This window comes from Sceloporus occidentalis, unplaced genomic scaffold (genome assembly GCF_023333645.1).
Source record: "Sceloporus occidentalis isolate IW3139 unplaced genomic scaffold, rSceOcc1.0.p SCAF_25, whole genome shotgun sequence".
Lineage (NCBI taxonomy): Eukaryota > Metazoa > Chordata > Lepidosauria > Squamata > Phrynosomatidae > Sceloporus > Sceloporus occidentalis.
Window position 1 is genome coordinate 10,395,816 of NW_028317005.1, and position 15,943 is coordinate 10,411,758.

Here is a 15,943-nt window from a genome sequence, read left to right on the forward strand (position 1 = left end):
AAAATGGAATATGCTTTAGAAATCATGCAACTAAATGTATTGGTGATAAAAATAATAATTTACCTTCCAGCACATTATAACCCTGGCTGCTTTTTTTCCCCAGGACACAAACAGTTCACTGTATGGTGGCAGTGATGTGAAGTCATATAGCTGTTTGTGCAGCCAGCAAAATATCATTCATACACTTACAGTACATCCACACAGCCACTCTAACAATACAGATCTATACATACACACATTTACCCCCCTCTTACATATTTAGCTCTAATTTATTTAGGAGAGCTACACATTTACTTATACTGTTTATTACCTATATTACCCAACTTTATTTTTTCGCATTATTTGGACTATATTGGTGCTCTCTTGGTAGGTCCCAAAGCTCCGAACCCATTACATGATGTCATGAGCCACAGTGATATTAGGAACTAAGTGTTTTTTACATGTATCTTATTCATGACTAATGTGTTTTTCAAATATACCTGGTCTTCAAATATAAGCAGGGTTTGTCCCTATTTCGAGCAAAAAAAATATTGGGGCCAGAACCCGACATGTGCATTGCGCCTGAAAACGGCACCATGAAATATGGGGCCAGCATTCAATTATTTAATTCCGGCTCAACAAAAGAAATCAAAACCCTTGCTCTGCTAAGCACTACCTATATAAGATTCTCCAACCTAACTGCAGTTGTATGGCTTATCTCTTTATCAGCAAAAAAAACTAGATATTTATAAAGTATTTAGGCAAAGCAGAGCTGAAACAATAGGACAGCTCTCTCGCCCTACTCTCGGGAAACAAACAATGATTTCTCCTCCATAGATTCCTAGAGGGTATTTAAGTGCTTCTCCCTTAATTAATTAATTAATACAGGTGAGCACACGTGGGAGAGTGTTGGAAGTTCTGGACTGGATTCCTTACCTGCATATAAACTGTAGAGTGGAGTACTGTTTCTCCAAATGCCCCAGGAACCCAAAAGACACGATTTAATATACAAGGACAAATTCCAAATAACACAACATTGTATGTTCAATTATACAAGCAATACGGCAACTCGTTCATTGGTTTTATTTAGATAACAAGAGCTAAAACTCGCTTCCACCTGTTTGTAATAAATAATGTACAGGACATTCCTTAAATGCGTTGTTTGTGTTTTACTCTAACAATTGCACTGATATAAAAATGAAAAGTGACATAGTTACAACTTTAGCACAATTTAGCAATTTTTCCTTATTTATATGTATTCTTTATATCCGTTTCACGGCAGCTCTATATGGCATCTGCCATATAGAGCTGCCGGGAAACGGATATGACGGCGTGTTACTAAGTAACAGATACTGTCCTCCGGGAAACTGAATCCATGAAGCCTCCTTAAACATCCTTTAGTAACTTGTACAATGGCTACAGAAGTGAAGCCGCGGTGATGATCACAAAAGAACATTCGGTTGATACCGATCCACAAATGAAAGTCACATTTCTGTGCACAAGGTGAAAGCGACTGAATGAAGAAATGTCAGAAAGGTAGGCAAGCATTTTAAAAAGTACAGTAGTCTGCACGCTGTCCATTCTGAATGCAAATGAAAGACAATACAGAGTTACAGGATTAAGTGTCTTTTATTCAAAAGTGTACAGCCAGAGACCGAACAGCTGATAGCAGTTATACTGAGTGTATAAAAAAGCACAATCTCTTTAATTGAACATCCTAGTTAATTTAATGAAATTAACCTCAAACTTTTGCGAGATTGCTTATTTAGAAGCATTTTTATATGAGTAGAATTAAATGAGTTTGGAAACAGACTGAAATCATTTGAAGAAGACAAGAGCTATTTAAAAGACCTTGGAATGCGATTTTTTATTACATAGTTAAATCTATCTTATGCCGCATGGTTCTATATTCACTAATATCCTTTATTAAGCACTAATTGCTAACCAGAATGGAAAAATACAATGTAGGCATTTTGAGCTATGCAGTGCCATCACATCTCATTCACATCGGTCTTGCAAAAATATAACATTAAATGCGAGTAATAAAACTTACATTATGTATAATTCTTACACTAAGTGCATATAACCAGCCACTGGATTCTCCTGATTCGTAAATGCAATTACAGTCACTTTCCGTTAATTTGTTACTCTATATAGTACCTATACATTATGTACTGTATATTGAAATCCAGGCTTAATTATCTACATACAGCTAAAATAAAAGGAAAATACTGTACTATAAAAGCAATAAAATCCATGTCTTTTCAACATTTATTGTTGTTACTTGTAGCAAATCTCTGTTAAAGGGACATCATACCCTTTTAACAACAAATTAGGCTTATTGTCAACAACGCTCCCGATGACATCTCCAATAGATGCCATCCTTTTTTCACATTAAAGTATAGCTCACATGAGTATGGAACATGAATAGTGTTTTCTTACATGTGTCAGTAGGCACAGAGAATAATATATCAAACCCCGGTGACAGGACTGAAATTAAATTCCAGGTACCCATAGGCATACATGCTACAGGAGCCCCCACCAACTGAAAGAACTTTAGCTGGCAAAGTAGAGAGGCAAGGTCAAAGGGAGGTAGGAGTGTGAAAGGGCATTTAGCCAGAGCGACCTACATCCAGAGAATTGTGCCTGCATGCCATAGGGAAAAGTTTTATATAATTAATAGATGACTTCAAACTTGTAGAATGTTCCCTGATAAAACTTTGCTATACTAATTTTTGAGTGAAGAGTACAAGGGGTAGCACAACCTTTGGTATATAATCACTAAACACTTTGTAGGAGATACGTGACTTCACTATGCATTGCAAGGGCCAACCCTCCAGTTGGCAAGGATGGCTAACTAAGCTGGCTCTGCATAATACATAGTTTAGTCAATGAGGTGTATTAACTAGGCATTATACAGGGCCAACTGAGTACATTTTTTGCGCAGGACCCTGTGCAGGACCCATTGATAAGTCTGGTAGTTGAAACTACAACTATAATGCAAGCTCCAGGTTTAATGAATGAATCCCAAATAACATCAATATGCTGCTAGAAAATACTGAGCCATACCCCAGAAATGCAGGCTGAGAAATAATATATAACTGAGCACATCAGCCTGGATACAGGAAAACTACTGGAAGCAGCAAGTGACTTGCACATAGCATCTGGATCCCAGCCATGACCTTGAGATAAAGGCAGCAAAAAAGTTTTATGGTCAAATACGGTAGTTTGTGTATTATAACAGTTCTAGTAGATCATTATAAGTGCTTATTACAGGAACTTGAGTGACCTACAAATTGTGTATTTTTATAGACTATTTGGCGTAGAGCAAATTATGGGAACTTTGGCCCCAGGGTGGCAAATAAATATATCTAAAAATAATGTACTTTTTGGAACTTGATTTTATAAATAGACTGCAATTTAGAAAAATAAATATTACATCATTTTTCAGTTTTGGTGCAGCAGAAATAAATATTTTTTTTAATTTCATGCCTATACACAGATGCTAACTTTGTTACAACTGCAATAGAACACTTTTATACCCCTGAAAACTCCAGGTATTTTTTTGGTGATGCACCAAAGACGACAGACATCCTTCAGCCCAGGGTGCCAAACCGACCATCAATATAGACACAAGCAGGGTGTATACTTAATGCACAGAAAATGAGTAACACAAATAGGATCCAGTCATAATTCATATGCTACTTAAGGTCTTTAATACATTTAGTACCCCACTGGCTATGTGGGGAACTGCAAGTTATACCCAAAAAGAGAAAAAAAGCTTTTGGTAGTTCCCCCCAAATCCTTAAGTCAGACCAGCCTAGGGGACAATTGTTACCCAGACTCCCTACCAGCTCTCCCTTTATGATTTATATGTATATGATGTCGACGTATCTATATTTACATCCCAAAACAACATTAGAAAACACTGCCTTAAAATAAGCAGATCTCTCTTTCTTGTATGAGTTAAACCATGAACTTACTTTTACTTACGCTTTCACTGAAATACTTTGTGTGTTGTTTTCTTTTTGCCTGGGTGTCATCTCTCGATATAAAGTTCCCTAAATTGAATCACAATTTGGGTCATTAGCAGGCACAGGCCTTGTTGTTCATATGACTAATATATTATTGCATCTCTTCTTTTCTCACAAAAAAACAGATCTTAGAGAGAATGATAGCTCCTCTAAACTACAAATGTTATCTCTTTAGCTCCTCAGGTGTGAATACAAGCAGCAATAGCTTCTCCAAATCGTACTCATCACACTGCTCGGATTTAAGTGACACCACTACCTTTTTACCCATTTTGTCAATAAACAGAGGGATACTGCAGCAGAGCCATGATTCTGGTATATCATCTCCAGTGAGTAGTAGATTCATCAATAGGTGCTTCTACACCTCTTAACTTTGTTGCTGAGTTAAGTTGAGACTGTGTGAATTTGCTTTCCTTGCTCGCTGCCTTTTAGTTTTCATGTAAGCAATGACACTAACTTATGTACATCATTCCATGAGATGTCACTTCTAAGTTCCCTTTGACTTTTACTACAAATTCTACTGGGTCATTAATACGTCCATCATCTGATTATTATATGCCTATAAATCCTATCATACATGCACACCCTCTATCTTAAATTATTTGGAAGAAGGACTGTCCGGAAGCAATATTTCTATGGATCATATTAGAACTATCAATAAACTACTGAGAATATTATACTTTATTTTTGTGATCTTCCCTAATGCCTATTCAAAGAGTAAAATTATGCTTCTCTGCTTATAATTGAATACATTTAAATTAAGTTTTGTTTCTGCATTCTTCACACATTTGCAGGTTAAATCAATTATCTTGTGCTGGTAGGACCAACAGCATATGCCGGGATTTAACATTGGCACTGTTTGTATAGCGAGAGTGTTCCGAGTAAAGTCAGGGAAACTTTGATGGATTTGTCCTGAGCCAAATTACAGTTTACTTCTTCAGTAACTATATTATTCTTTTTGCTTATTGACTGTCAAAGCTCAGAATACTAAATGAGGGCCGCGTGCAAGTCAAGCCACGTTTATACTTTGTTCGGCTGATTTATGCTATATGTTTGGTAGGTAAGAGCTGTAATTATGTCAGCTATCAATTTACCAGTGAAGAGTATTTCAAAGCAGGAATAAAAATGTTAATTATCAAATATTGTGTTCATTTGATTGTGGAAGAAAGGTTTCATAATGTCCAAATTGTAAGCTATATTTGTTAGTTTATGTTATTGATGACTTTGGCACAAACTACTCTCTCAAACTGAATGGTATAAGTTCATTCTTATTTTGCCGATCTTAATGCCTTAGGCTGATTCCTCAATAGGCAAGACCCAGAGCGAAGTTCCCTTCTCACAAATACCTTGTCAGCAAATCATAACACAAAGAAAGGACTTTTACTATTTCAGAATTACACAGTGTCATCAGCTGCTAAATTTGAAGGTCTTAAAGGGGAAAGGAAACATGTAACATTTGTCTACATTTAAAGGCCAACAAAACAGGATCGGCTCAAGCCCTCATAGGTACTATAAAGTATCGAGTGCCTCTTTCCATTTGCTGGAGCATTTCTGGACTGGACCCACTTCAAGATCCCATGCACCATAACAAACACCAAAAACAAACGCCAGCTCAAGATCCGGCAGTAAGAAGATGAAACATAGTCCATGTAATATTCACGTCCTCGGACCAAAATAAATAAAGCACAGAATGAAACATAGCAGGAACAGTCTAAACTCTCGACTCCTTTCGCACCATACGTGCTTCCAAAGCAGCTATTTTAAAGGCCTACCAAAATGTAGATGATGAAGCAAAATAATTGAGACAAGATGTTTCATCTTACCTAGTGATGTATTTATATTAGGTGATGTCCTAGGCCTGACCCAAATCATCACAATCTAAGCCTATCTTGCCAAGGAAGTTCACCTTCAGGTTGGCAACTAACCATATACCTCCATATTGTACATCTTTGATCTACTCAACCAGCTTGTTGAGCTGTCAATAGGGCGATCTGGCCCTAAGGAAGTGTCAGACTATTGCATCCCTGTCCACCCCATGCTAGGCCTATAAGTAAAAGCTTAATAAATTAACTCTCCTCCCTGCAATTAACCCACATCTGCAATCAATGAGAAAAAGTAATTAAATAATAACTGAAACCATGGAATGCTGCTAATTAATTATGAAGAAAAATCTCAAATTTCTTCATCCAAGCAAAAGTTGCACTAATATTTACTTGTCAAGTACAGCGATTTAATCTGGATGTTCAGGACCACATTATTCTGCAACACAACCTTCCCCGCATTGATTATTTTCTACACTACCTGCAGTGTCTCACTTTTCTAGTGTAAAATTATCTGCAGCTCGACTTCCTAACACTTTGCCGATGTCAGCTAACGGCATGTAACATCAATGCGGAGCGTCACAAAACCACTTATTTCTGCATTTTCTTAACAGCTTTGACTTCGCAGTCATACCTTATTTTATTTTCATGGGTATACTGATCCTGATAAACCATGACTGCCCTAGTGATGCTCGAAGCTATATTTCTGTGAAGACTCTAGTAAATTAGACGCTAGCATAAACCATGGATCGCTCATGCTAAACCTCCTATAGTTTAGTGTGGGACATAAAATATAGATATAATATGTATTTAAAGGGCAACATTCACCTTTTTTATTACGAATATCAGATTAAAAATAAATTTTCTAAATATTGAGCCATTTTCTTTTTTTTGTGTGCCTAATATAGTGTTTTCAGGCAGCTGCATGTTAGCCATTTGTATGTATTACAAGCCCAATCACCCTGACTCCTTAGCATGCTGCCTGTGGTCAACAATACATCTTAATCACCCAGCCACATCCAATAACTGATGAAACTCTATGGAGGACTTCACTAGCGTTGTCATAAAGAATCAGCTCAGAGCCATGTGAGAAATTCACCCTAAATATCACATGATGGACCTCCAGGTCTGAAAATAAAGGACTTTCACAGGAACAAAATTAGATAAAAGTAGGTTTTTGTCAGTGCTAACCTACATTACTGTATACAGCACTGCATTTTATGCTTAAGGAGAAACACGTTTTCCATGAGACTTCTACCACCAGGATATACATTGGTGGCTTCATTTCCCCGTTTCACTCTATGTAATGTGACTCTCTCCTGTCACCCTGCTTATTAATATGTGTCTCTCTCCTGTCATTCAGTCTCTCTATCTCCCTCTCATGTCTCTTAAGGCTTTCTCCTGGCTATCTCTACATTGCTTGGTTGCCTGTAAAGCATCGTCATGTAAACACACAGAAAACATGTAGATAAGTTTAAGTGTTTCACAGACAAGTTCAAAAAGTGTCCATCAGCGCTTTGATGAGGCGTTTCTTTTGTGCGTGAGCTCACATATCTTACAGCAATAACAGAAATATTGAAAAATGCCAGAACAGAATTGCTCGTGTTTGTGGGAACTTGCAGTAAACGGACTCTCCCAACCGTATTGTTGATTAAACAGTAAAACTCTTTCAACATTTAATTATTGCAAAAACAAGTCATTTTTGTTGAATATGTAAATAAAACGAAAGGATTGCATTTTCAAGGTAGCCCAAAATTGCCAACAGGGCTGGATTAGTTTTCATAACGCATATAACATTCCAGCGTTTTGTTACAGAATTAATTTAAAAGATGTGATTCAAACTGTTTGTAAGATAGTACTATACCTTTAAATTAACCACTTATCAGGCCCCAAGGGGGGGGGTATTCATATGTAATTCAAACATGTGAATTTAATCTCAAATAATTGTCCTTCTATGACTTTGGTGATATCAAAGTGTAGCTCTTTGCGTTTGAATCATTTTCAAGTGTTGCTAGAATATACATGAAAACACTTAAAAAAATAATTAGCTCGCTTTTTTCTCTGCTTTTAAGCTTCCATGTGACGCGTTCAAATATCTAACTTGGCACAAGTTAAAAGAACACGATATTCAGGGGACTCAAATTCGTTGTCCTAGAGTAAGAGAAGGTAAAGTAAGAATGCTCTTATCTGTAAATGAAACTTAATGTATTCCTGCTAATATCTTTCCCATTCTACCACTTCTTACCTTTTTGACCTAAATTTTGTTGCCAAATTTATTTCAGAATTCTGAATTTTTCCTTCTTCTGTTCTCCGCATGCAAATTTTTTTCTTACAAGCATAGGCCCCCCAGCCGATGAACTTCTATTAAGAGGAGAAGCACATTACTTTCAGGAGGAAACACACATAACTGATAAGGAGATTTGGAGAAGAAGGCTGCAGGAAAACTGGGAGAACTCTTTGGTAAGGGTATAAAACAGGAATATTATTTATTACTTGCTTGACACCAGAAAACTCACAAACCATTTTAAAAAGATCTGTCATAAGAATATAAGTCTACTGCTGTGCGTTTGTATTTTTAAGACATTTGTTCAACAAGATAAGCCTCTGTGCCTAAAATAGTCGGAACACTTGTCTGCTTCATCCAAAGCATTCCAAACAAACTCTGACATTCCTTGTTTGATCATAGATTTTACATGAATATGTTAGATATGAGAATGTACCTGGCAGCAAAATGGAATTATGTTTTAGAAAGCATAAATCTTTTTTTTTTCACAGTTCATGGATTAACGGCTCGAAAGGAGGTTCATTTCTTTATAATGACCCAAAAAATCATGTAGGGCTTAAAATGTATGATGGACCTACTCAAACAACTAAAAGGGCACCTACAGTTCAGGGGTGGGAATGTAGGCAGGAAGGATCCTTGATAAGAATCTTTTTTTAGTAGAGGCAAGTTATTCGTGGATCATGCATATTGTACAGGGATAAGAGATATACCTTGGAAGGGCTATACTACTTTGGAAATCCTAGTGGTTGTATACGTAATTGAAGGTAAAACACACTCAAACGTTCCATACTGTCCTAAAACCTTTAAATCTATGCAACCTATGAGGCAATCCCCCCCTACCAACCTTGGCAGCCCTTTTTTGGCTATAGCATAGTCTCCGGTTTGGTTTCACATGTGATATTGTAGCACAAAAGTCTGTTCTCACAGCTTCCCTGCTTAGTTACCACCAGCTTCCCTGGTATTGCATGGCAGGAGGAACATCATATAACAACCTACTGTTTCTGTAAACTCAAATGTGATATGTGATATATGATATGTGATACACTACTTGTTATATTCTGTTTCCCATTGTACAGCACTGCAGAATATGATGGCACTATGTAAATCAATATATATTAATAATTAAAAAAAATCAAATATTCCGTTACCACAAATTTGAAGGGTGTGACAGTTATGTAAAATATAATCTGAACCCCATGCAGTTATTTTTAATAACGTTCACCCCTGGGAAGAAAGGACAGAAGGTATTTACTATTCTGTTTCAGGTAGATTGCCTTTCTGTTTTGAAAATATGGTAAAATCGGTTTTCAAAGGCTAAATTTCATACTTCTAAACTCCTTACGTTCATAAATTGATACTACAGAAAAAAACATTTTGTTACAGAAAATGTATGGGCAATGTGATTCAGGATTTACATAAGACAAAAGGCAAAAGCAGAACAATTGTAGAGAAAAAGAGCCAAATTTGGAATAATCATCACAAAGAAAAAAACAAATTGGTGTTTATTCTGATGATTCCAAATATAACACTCTACAAATCTCTCTGTTTGTGCCATGATAAATATGTCCCTACAATGCTCTTGCTAAAGGGCCCCTGGAAACCTTGGAAAGAAAATAATCTCCATAAACATTGCTTAAACAAAATAATAATTTCACTTATCTGAAGAATTAAATGAAGCTTGTAATGCTGTAGCTGCATTTCTTTTATATTTATTGAATGAAGGAAAAGAAAAACCCAAAACAATATTTGCAGCATAAATAAGAACTATAAATCAGACAAGGAGAATTTGCTTCTCTTTGTAGCTCGTAGTCATACAAAACTTTTGTCTCTGCTATTCTTACACATAATTTCAGTAAAATTCCATGTTTGAGACATACAAATTATTTATTATCATTACTTAAGGTTCATACTTAACCAATTCACAAACGGTAATTACACTCTGGGAAAAGAAAAAAGTAAAACAAGAGGGGGAATGCAATTTATCAGGTAATAAAAATATAGGAAATATGGCTTCAATTTACTCTTTGTTTATAATATATATTTATACATTCACTGGCCACTTTATTAGGTATACCTGTTCAATTACTTGTTAACACAAATAGCTAATAGCAACTGAATGCATTTAGGCATGTAGACGTGGTCAAGACAACTTGCCGAAGTTCAAACTGAGCATCAGAATGGGGAAGAAACGTTATGTAAGTGATCTTGAACGCAGCGTGGTTGTTGGTGCCAGACAAGCCAGTCTAAGTATTTCAGAAACTGCTGATCTACTGGTATTTTCACTAACAACCATCTCTAGGGGTTAACAGGGAATGGTCCAAAAAAGAGAAACTATCCAGTGAGCGGCAGTTGTGTGGACCAAAATGCCTTGTTGATGTCAGAGGTCAGAGGAGAATGTGCAGACTGGTTCAAAGTGACAGAAAGGTAACAGTAACACATCGGACCATAAAGCAGATGGGCTACAGCAGCAGAAGACCACACCGGGAGGCACTCCTGTCAGCTAAGAACAGGAAACTGAGGCTACAATTCGCACAGGCTCACCAAAATCGGACAATGGAAGACTAGAAAAACATTGTATAGTCTGATGAGTCTGGATTCCAGCTGCAACATTCAGATGGCAGGGTCAGACTCTGGCATAAATAACACGAAAGCATGGGCCCATCCTGCCTTTTATCAAAGGTTCACGCTGCTGGTGGTGACATAATGGTGTGGGGGACATTTTCTTGGCATATTATGGGCCCCTTAGTACCAATTGAGCATTGTTTAAACGCAACAGCATACCTGAGTATTGTTACTGACCATGTCCATCCCTTCATCACCACAGCGTACACACCTTCTGACGGCTACTTCCAGCAGGATAATGCACCATGTCACAAAGCTCACATCTCAAACTGGTTTCTTGAACATGGCAATGAGTTCACTGTACTCCAATGGCCCCTACAGTCACCAGATCTCAATCCAATAGAGCACATTATGGATGTAGTGGAATGGGAGATTCACATCATGGATGTGCAGCTGACAAATCTGCAGCAACTGTGTGATGCCATCATGTCCATATGGACCAAAATCTCTGAGCAATGTTTCCTTGTAGAAAGTATGCCACGAAGAATGAAGGCACAAGGGGGTCCAACCCGGTACTAGGTGTACCTAATAAAGTGGCCATTGATTGTAGCTTATCAATATTATATTTATGTTATTATTATACATATATATTTATTATAAATTGAGCATTGACAAATTAATATTTAAAAAAATAAGAACTCCAAGGCTCTTGATATTATTATAGAATTACAAAAGGCCTACTTTTTCTTTCTTTTATAGAATGTTAACCTTTCCTATCAAGGGCTTGGGGACCCTTATCAACAAAGAAACTTTCAAAGGATACTTCGAAGAATGATAAGGGTAGAGAGACTCTGGTTGGTTGATAATGATTTAAAAGACTTGAGTGCCATACATCTGCCAAGGTATGTAACAGTTGGATTAGCAAGATGGCTAGCATTATATTAAAATTACTAGTTTAATATGTGCTCTCACAGTTCTTGATCCCTGCATGTTAGAAGGGATTAGACAATTTTCTTGCATGCTGACCAGCACGTCTCACAACAAAACCTACTATGGGGAGGCAGACTAAGGCTGGTAATAGCCTCAGTAGCCAAAAAACAGTCCCACTAACTTACAGAAAAATATTTTTTGCGATCACAGAGCACAGTGCCACTACATAAGACATATGTATCTGACATCAGGGGCGTACCTATAATATTTGACGCCCAGGCCGAACTCTATATTTGGCAACCCCCACACACATAAAAATGTAAAAAACACCCACATAAAATGTAATGTTTGCAATAATAGGTTTCCCTGCTTGTTCCCAGCATTTCTCCTCCCTTTCTGCATCCCCATGACTTACTTGACACTATCTAGAGACTTGCCACACAGACGAAGCTTAGTGATCTTAGCCATCTTTGCCCCTAAACAGCCTGCTTGTGCCCCTGCTCACAACACTTACCTGCAGGAGTGGTGTGTCTCTCTTCTTCTGTGCTATGTGCAGACTGATCCAACATGCAGGAAGTGGATGTGATGTCATTTCCTCCATGCTGGATCAGCCAGACACAGCATGCTGGAAGAGTGTGTGAGAAGGGCTGGCACCTTTTGGTCCTGGGGGTAGGCAAAGCCAAGTGGCCCTACTGAGCCCTTGCAGCATCCATCTCTGTAACATACACATTTGCACACATTTTACAAACTCTCGCACATACGTGCACAATCATTCAACAAACATGGGTAAACTAACACACATTTACTTATTCATGTTAACACACATATATACACATGCTTTACACATATTTACACGTTAACACACACATGCTAACATGCACAGATACACAACCATGCTAACACACGTTTACACATACACACTCATGCTAATACACACAGGCTTACACATTCATACTCAAACTAATATACTGAAACATAACCATACAGACCTACACAAACACACTCAACCTAACACACACATACACACTCATGCTGATACACACAGACTTACAAATACATATTCCTGCTAACACAGTCACTCACAACACACACATACAGTCATGCTCACACTCCTTCTAACACATGTACGTTGGCTGTTACATACATGCATGTATACATACTCACTCTAACTCCCTTCTAAATTATCTCATTGTCTCCCTCCCTCACATTTTCTCTCACCACCCCCATCACCTCGCTATCACGCTAACCCTCCTACCACTCAATCCCTTACCTTTCCAGAGGCTTCTTTTGGGAAGAGCGGCCAGACCCTGCTCTCCTTGCCACTAACTGCAGGTATTACCCACAAATAGCAGCTTAAAAGGTGTTGGACAAGTCTTAAGCCCCTGCTGGAGGTCTGTGCCAGCAAGGGTGGACCCCCCTAAGTATGCCACTGTCTGGCATCCTGACCTCATTTTATATACAGCATGTCTCCTATGTAGCTGGCACTCTAGGGGTTGAATCAGATAGCAACAGTTATTAATAACATGAATAAACATGTAATATTAAACTATGTAAGATTAAACTATGCCAAAAAACATATGTAAGAATCCCAATATTTTTCCAATCTTAACTGTTCTCAGGATGCATGCTCTGCATATCCCTCCCACTGTCTCTTCTATTGTAACTTGTATTGATTAATTCAGGCAGCCTTTGCAAGTGTGGATGAGGAAAAATGAGAGTACTTCAGGACATCACATTTATTAGATAATGCTAGCTGCGCCATATTGATACATATTTTAGTTTCAGTGCCATATACTTTTAAATTAAAATCTATAAGATAATTACACAGACCGACAAAAAGCTGTAGGTTTAATATTTTAATAAATGAATGTAATTATGCTAAAAGCTATAATAGTGACAGGTTCACCTTAAATTGTGAAGGTAAATTGAGCAGATAGATTTATATCACCAAGAGTATGTGGACACCTGACCATCACGCTTATTTGCGCTAGTTGCCTATTTGCGTTAATATGGAGTTGGCCCAATATTTTCCACGAGATTTTGGAGGTCAGGTACTGATGTTGGATGAGAAGGCATGACTCGCAATCGGCATTCCAGTTCATCCCAAAGGTGTTTAATAGGTTTAAGGTCTGGGCTCTGTGAAGGCCACTTGAGCTTCTGCACAACGTAACTATCAAATCATGTCTATATGGACCTTGCTTTGTGCACAGGGACATAGTCATACTGCAACAGGAAAGGACCTTCCTCAAACAAGTGCCACAAAGTTGGAAGAATGCATTTTGTACATTCACCCTCTAGTTTCTGTTTCTATGTGTATTAAGAATGCCTCCCCATCTAGTCTACATTAAAGTGTTACGTCACTAATCAGGTTTCAACTGTTCCAACAATGCTGCCCCCGATGCACAGTAATGCTATAATAACATGCTACAGAGGACAGGCGAGTTTTAGGTGCTATGCCCTTCAGCACTTGTAGACGCTTCCACTTCACAATAATCACTTACAGCGGGCAGGGGCAGATCTAGCAGGGCAGAACTTTCATAAACTGACTTGCGGCAAACATGGCATTTTATGACACTGCCACATTTAAAGGCACTGAGCTCTTCACTACGACCCATTATGCTGTTAACTGTTTACTGAGATCTCATGCATATGTGGTCGATTTTCTACACGTCGGCAACAGGAGCGGTGTCCACATACTTTTGGTCATATAGTGTAAAAAAAAAAGCCCAACATTCATAGAAAATAGAAGACTTGCTTTACAATCCCTTTTTTCTTACCACCTTCTGATATCAAATATTTTTCACTAGTGCTGAATTATTAAAATTAACATACATTTCTGATGTGCAGGTGCAAAGAATTGAATTTGAACAAAAATCACTTTACGTCCTTTAAGCAGCTGCCAAAACTTCCTGCAATTCAGCATCTGTCCCTTGCAGAAAATAATATTGAAACACTAAGCGGGCTGTCAGATTTGAGGCTGACACCACTTGGATCCCTTGTTCTGAAGTCAAATCCATGTGAATTTTTAGAAGACTACAGAGTACAGTAAGCATCGTCTTGTTTTTTGACAATTGTCATGATGTTATTCTTTTTCTGAAAGGCCCCAAAATATGTGATAACAAACTGTATACAGTGTAAAGAGATCGGTTTACTGGAGTTTAAAATTCTCCACATATGTGACAGGACAGAAATAATTTTTACTGTACATAGCGGGCTCTCACAATTTTGCTTGTAGACCTCTCACTCCCTCACTACATCACTAATACTATTTTATCTTTTCAATATGAGGGAGGCTAGGGGTCTGAGATAGGGAAAAGTAGGGTAAAATAGAGACAGTGAATAGATCTTTAGGAAAGAGAAAGCATGAGAGTAGAAGGTGATACAATGTTTTTAAGAAGAATGGAAAAGGCTACTGGAAAGAGAAAATTAAACAATACGGAGATTTGTATTACTCTGGAAGCAAGAATAGGAAAATAAAGAAGTATAAAAAGAGGAAGGGAAGAATAGAAAAGGGAGTTAACGAAAAAAAAGAATTGCAGCAAAAAGAGAAGAAAGATGAACAAATGACTAAAGGAAACTGGGTTAATTAAAGGAGGGATTGGGGCCAGGGAATAAAGAATAGGGACAGTCAAATGGTAGGGGAAACTAGTGTAGAATGAGTAGGAGGCTAGGGGTTACTTAAAACAAAGCTAACCCACTGACATATATCACAAATGTCTAGTGGTTACATTTAAATAATTACTCATCAAGAGTTATAATTAAGTAAGAAGCATCTTTGGTCCTCAGGTTCAGGTGGTGGCCCGTAGATCATAGGCAGGCAGCCACCTGCTTAATATATGCAGTCATGGGGTATATAAGCCTGTAGAGGTATAGCTTACAGCTCAGTGTATACAGCACACTCCATGTCTTTTTTTATCAAACACATGAGATGCTTTGATGATGGACGAGGTTGCTCTAAATGGTCCAAATGTTGTGTCATAAACATCTAAAGACACTATAGTTTAAATAGAAATAAATAAATGTGTTAATTGTGTTATCCCTCAGAATTTCTTAAAACACTAATGCCATTTGAATAGTATAACATTTAAAATAAACAGATAGAAAGAAGCTCTTAAGTACTAACAGAGGGAGAATACAGCGCATCACTATATTTTTACCTTTTTTAATTCTTTTCAGAGTGTTTTCTATATTGCCAAACTTGAAAACATTAGATGGAATTTCTAAACTTCCAGAGGACTGGTCAGCGGAAGAGGACAGCCATTTTCTAATAAGAAAGTGTACGATTTTGTAAAGAATTATGGTCATTTGTACAGTAAAGGTTCCAGATAAACAGTGTT

At 37.6% G+C, this 15,943-nt stretch overlaps 1 protein-coding gene across 1 annotated transcript; it reads left to right on the forward strand.

Moving 5' to 3' along the window:
• Nucleotides 1–1,504: 1,504 nt before the first annotated feature.
• LOC149300384 (acidic leucine-rich nuclear phosphoprotein 32 family member A-like) lies at nt 1,505–15,897 on the forward strand. The gene is made up of 7 exons (XM_089485328.1): nt 1,505–1,515; nt 4,189–4,339; nt 7,903–7,996; nt 8,172–8,290; nt 11,436–11,578; nt 14,454–14,651; nt 15,783–15,897. Exons 1-7 carry the CDS (start codon nt 1,505–1,507, stop codon nt 15,895–15,897), a joined length of 831 nt encoding a protein of 276 aa, XP_089341454.1.
• Nucleotides 15,898–15,943: the final 46 nt, after the last annotated feature.